The sequence below is a fragment of the Trametes versicolor genome (assembly GCF_000271585.1).
Source record: "Trametes versicolor FP-101664 SS1 unplaced genomic scaffold TRAVEscaffold_50, whole genome shotgun sequence".
Classification (NCBI taxonomy): domain Eukaryota; kingdom Fungi; phylum Basidiomycota; class Agaricomycetes; order Polyporales; family Polyporaceae; genus Trametes; species Trametes versicolor.
The window spans coordinates 1-4,970 of record NW_007360370.1 but is presented as its reverse complement, the minus strand read 5'-3'; the positions used below and the strand labels follow the sequence as shown (position 1 = coordinate 4,970).

At 57.9% G+C, this 4,970-nt stretch overlaps 2 protein-coding genes across 2 annotated transcripts; one reads left to right on the top strand and one right to left on the bottom strand.

Annotated features, from left to right (window-relative positions):
• Window positions 1-1,366: 1,366 nt before the first annotated feature.
• On the top strand, window positions 1,367-1,594 carry TRAVEDRAFT_54639 (uncharacterized protein; the record flags this gene model as incomplete). Its single annotated transcript, XM_008047573.1, has 2 exons — window positions 1,367-1,451; window positions 1,509-1,594. The coding sequence occupies 2 exons, from the start codon at window positions 1,367-1,369 to the stop codon at window positions 1,592-1,594; spliced, it is 171 nt and encodes a 56-aa protein (XP_008045764.1).
• Window positions 1,595-4,412: 2,818 nt separating this feature from the next.
• TRAVEDRAFT_137539 (uncharacterized protein) lies at window positions 4,413-4,920 on the bottom strand (the record flags this gene model as incomplete). Its single annotated transcript, XM_008047572.1, has 3 exons — window positions 4,413-4,608; window positions 4,683-4,825; window positions 4,900-4,920. Coding segments are annotated over 3 exons (360 nt in total), but the record flags the coding sequence as incomplete, so codon positions are not given.
• Between the last annotated feature and the right edge of the window lie 50 nt (window positions 4,921-4,970).

Genomic DNA, 4,970 nt, shown 5'->3' with positions numbered 1-4,970 from the left:
GAAGACAAAACCGGATGGCGGCTCTTTGCACCATCTCCAGGACCGTCAACGGGCCAAAAAGCGACAGTTTCATCTACAGTTCTGATGACGAGGGTGCGGCCAGCTCGCAGACACAGACTTGCTCGCTCCGGTGGCAGCCAAAGTTGCCACTGGTGCCACCCCTTGCACTGAGGAGTTTTGTATCACTCTCGTACGACGGCTGGTACAGAACTGGAAGCGACCAGGACCTTGAGGAGATAAGCGAGTTCTCGTCAGAGGACAAGGGGGACTCGGAGATCAAGACGGCGGTGCGGAGCAGCGGGGTTGATGCGTGAGAGGATCGTGCTGATGCCGTGTTTGTTTTTTGTTCCATTCTCGCTGATATACGTGCCATATAATTATGTTTCCGTGTGTTTGCAGCGAATGGGGGACTGAGCATGATGGAGGAGGAGCACAAGTTGAGTGAGCGCGGTGGAATGAGGACAAGCTGGACGCTCATGCGCGCGAACAACAACACCGCATTCCGCATTCGGTACGTGAGCGCGTGAGCGCTTACATGCCAGGATAGATACCGCCTCCGCGCCAACTGATTGTGTTTGTGTTCTACTCCATCATGACGACCTGCAGTATTGTACGTACTACAAATCATACCGATGGCTGGACCTCCGGAGGCATGCACGCAATTGATTTGCAGAGATCCTGGTCCAAGTGCCGAATTTGTACATGCGGGCTCCCCATGTCTCGCGAGCGCATCACAGTTTTGATGGACATATTATAAACTCGAGATCTACACACCCGTGATGATACCATGTATGTGACCAAACACAAGGAGCTGGCCAGACATGCAGGATAGGGATGCTCAGGACAAGCAGGAGGCCTGCGGGATCCAAGTGTCCCTGCTCTGCATGTCTGGCTCTGTCAGATGTGAGGGCACGAGCAAGCATGCAGGATCACACATTTACGGCATTTTAGAGAGACCGGATAGTATCACAAAATGTTCGGGTGGAAATAGGATGTCCGGGAAGAGGGAAGAAAGCGCACCCTTCCGAGAGATCAAAAGATACATCAGACTAACGGAGCTGCCACGCATACATGTCCCTGGTATGCGATCTCGCCGCGACCCCCACCACCATCCTGCCCACCCGCCCGCGGTTGGACCACCTTCCCAGGCACTCACCATCAACTGCTTTCCTCGTCCCCGTCACTCATGCTCCCCTCTGCCTGTGGCACTACAAGGGTAAGTGTTCCATACAATGTGTGGCATTCCAACACAGGCCTGGTACACGCAAGAGAGCCGCCAGCTTACCAGTTTCGCAGACAGCAAGAGCAGCTCGCAATCGTACCCGTGCCATGGCGCGCACACACACGCACATGCACAGAGCTCCCGATGTCCCAGGATGTGCGCAGCACCCTGCTGCAAACCACACAACATCAGGTCCGATGTCATGCATACAAGCTCATGGGCAGTGCTGGTGAGTGCAATCTCTATTCGCAGGATGTCCAGATACTTACTAGACACTACCTAGCAGGTTTCGGCCCCTCGGTACGGGCTGCGAAGGGCGCATGCGCTGGCGAGACAAGCAACGAGCTCGCCATTGCTGAAGATGGCCGTTGAGCGCGTGCCCACATCGTCGATTCCCTACAGATGCGACGCACGCAGCGGAAGACCAGCCGTCGAGAGGCACCTGGGGAGAGGGTTGCGAGTTTGATACTGGAGATGATCGTCAGTGCAGGCTATCTACAAAAGGCAAAGGTGAGAGTCGAAACCATCACTCTGTTCTGCTTCGAATCCTTGCCGCCGGGGCTGCGAGCAATGGCGGGCCGGCAGCGGGCTCGGGACGGGCGACCGACTTGCCTGTTACTAACATCCCCTCGCCTCGCGCCAGCAGCCGTCAATATCGAGCTGCACGATTCCGAAACACATGGATCTCCTGACAAAGATTGCGTGAGTCTACAGCTGCCGCGCGGGAGGTGCCCCGGGCCAGCTTTCACAGGCCTATGTATGTTCATAGGCTCCGGGTGCCTGGTATGCATACGTCGCCTGTGCTCTCAAACTCGCCCGTAGCACCCTAGAACATCCGCCGCAGATGGTGAGTCGCCGGTGTATTGGGGTCAACAATGCGCGTACTGACACTTGCCCGCGCCGGCCGTTGATAGCGGAGGCGCCCAAGCGAGCTGGCCTGCGAGTGGCTGGCGCCGTCCAGAGGGGGCAAGAGCAGCATGCGACAATGCTCGGCAAACGTCTCCGTTGGCGATTCGCAGGGGCTGCCTTGCGCGCGCCATGGTCGCCTGCGCATCCGGCCCGCTCTCGGACACTCCCGCACCCACCCCGAGCTCGCCCTCTCGCATCCTGTCACTCTCCCGCGCTTTGAGTTCGCGCGCGCTGGTCAAACATGCGCCATGCGCAACCGGCACACGCTCCCGAGCTGTGAGTGGATCGTGCTGAGCGTACTCATCGCCTGGCGGCCAGCGGCCACCAGCGTGGCACGAGCGGCACGCGACCACGATCACAATATGATGCTGCTCGCGCCGCGGGCAGACCTCGCGTTGACCGGATATTTTACTCACTCTTGCGGCAGGTGGTGAGCTGCACGGGAGAACACTTACCGGCTGAGCTGACAGGAGTCTGCACGGCCAGCGGCCACCATACTCGGCGGGCGACACGCAATCAGCGGCCGTGCGAGGGCCTGGACTCGATCTATTCTCGTGCCGAGGGATGATCTACAGACAAGGGTGAGCACTACACCAGCGTCGCGAATGAGCACTGACCTTTGGAACCTATTAGTTTCCGTGCCTGCGTGGCCGGCGGCGGCGGAACTGGACGAACTCGTCGGGCGTGTGTGAACGTGCACGGGTACGACGACATCGTCACCGTGATGGAGATCAGCATCCGGCCAGTGCAGTGTACGCGCGGGGCTTCCATCGTGGCTGTCCGCCGAGAGGAGGTGAGTGCCTAAGAGGGACCGGTCGCGCAGCCAGAGACTCCGAGAGCGAGCAGCTGACAAGTCCGTCTATGGCGTCGAAGCCCAGGAATAAGTGACTAATAAGCATGCAGATACCAGAGCATATGGAACGTTAGACGTCGCGCGAAGGCAGCGCGCCTGGAGTTGAGGCAGACATCGTGGTCGGGACGAAAGAGTCTCTCGACAAGCGCCGGTGCTCGCTTGCGGCGCTGGACCCACAAACGGCGCCTCTTTCTGTCCTCTCTACCACTTTCGCGCCTCGCACACGCCGCCGTTTCCGCCTCCCGTCTCGTTTCTCACTCGCAAATCCCCCGCGTTTTCTCGTCCGGAACACATAGAATGCGACATGTTTTCTCTGCGAGTTTTTCGCGAACTCTGTCCCGCGATTCAAATGCGCTTACTTCAAGTTCCCTACGATACACATCGTTCTCGTCCAAATAGTGTATTCTGTCGTTCAGCGCACCTGTAATAGAGCTATTTTGCTCTCTGCGAGGTCCTCCTGGCCGCCTTCCTTCCGCCCACCAAGCAGCCGCTGCAGTGCTCTCCCCCGTCTATCCGAGTCTCTTGTGCACCACCATATATCCCCTGTGCCCCCTCTCTATTCCTACGATACAGACAGAGTCCCACAACATCAACGGCCACTTGATCCCCTCGCAGCCGTCGCCGCCCGCGATGTTCCGACATATATATTGCGTGACTCTGCCGCTACGCCGATGATACACAGCCAACGCCCGCCGCACCGCGCACAATTTTGGCATGTTTGTTCGCTCTCCCCGAGCGTATAAGTAGCCTGAGATAAAGTTTTCATCGACGCGTCTCTCCCGCACGCCCATCCCCCTCTGTACCGAACCGCAATGACCTTGGCAAGGTGAGTATCCATCCGACCAGGCGAGCGATGATGCTATCTATATATTCCCAAACATCCGAACGCCCCGCGCGTCGTGAACTCACTGCTATAGTCCCTGAGCCGCCTGCCCGTTCACATCGCTGTGTGCTTGCCGGCTCAGGCGTGTACTCACACATCTCCTCCTGCTCAGGAACGCGTCGCGATGGGGTGCGCTCGGAGGACTGGTTGCTGTGAAGGTACGTGTCCAGATCCTTTTCCATATCCCCTCGCCCCCATGCTTCGCGTCGTGCTTGATGACAATACTATTCACACTGGATGAACGTCCGTTGCTACGGCACGGATGGACATGAGTAAAACCTTTTCTACAACGGTATCTGACACGCTATTTCCCATCTCTTCTCGTTTCTGCATGTGCGAATGAGAGCAGTTTGGCTGACGAACGGTTACCTCCATAGGTTTACTATCAAGTTGACAAGTCGGGGAGGGTCTGTAGCTGTATAAGTATAGGGTATCCTAGTGTTCTGGCACAAAGCAATATATTCGTCGCACACATCATACATCGATCGAACACAGCAAAAGAGAGCGGATAGGTACAAAAGGCACATGAGATCGAAGGCATGCATTCATGCGATGCTATCGTCGAGAAGCTTCTCGTCGTCGAACGCATCTGGCGGAAGCTGCCCCTGTATCTGGCTGAGAGCACCCTTGAACACGTACAAGAACGGCCCAGACTTGGCGGGCGGGGGCGTGGACTGGTACGCAACAGGCAGCGCGCAGCGTGGACAATGGAACCTGTACTGTTTCTCATGCCCACCTTGTCTGATAGCGTAGCGCAATGAGCCTGAGGGATCGCGTCTCGCTCGCCTGGGCGACAGCGGGAAACGCGGACTCACCGCTCTACGAGGATTGGCTCCTTGGGCGTGGCGTTCAGCTTGAAGATCCGCGCCTTGGCGTCGTCCGCGTCCTGGCAGCGAATGATAATTGCGCCGTCAGTCTGGCGCCGCGGAAGGCTCGCTAGGCTCTTGTCGACGACGAGCTGCGCGCGACGGGGAAGCGGGGGACGTGTGAGAGGCCGAGGGCAGCGGGGGGAGGTGCACAGGAAACACGCACGATAAACTCGCCGCAGATGCAATCTGGGCGGGGCGGGTCAGCTTGTGTCAGGGAGAGGACAATGGGGAAAG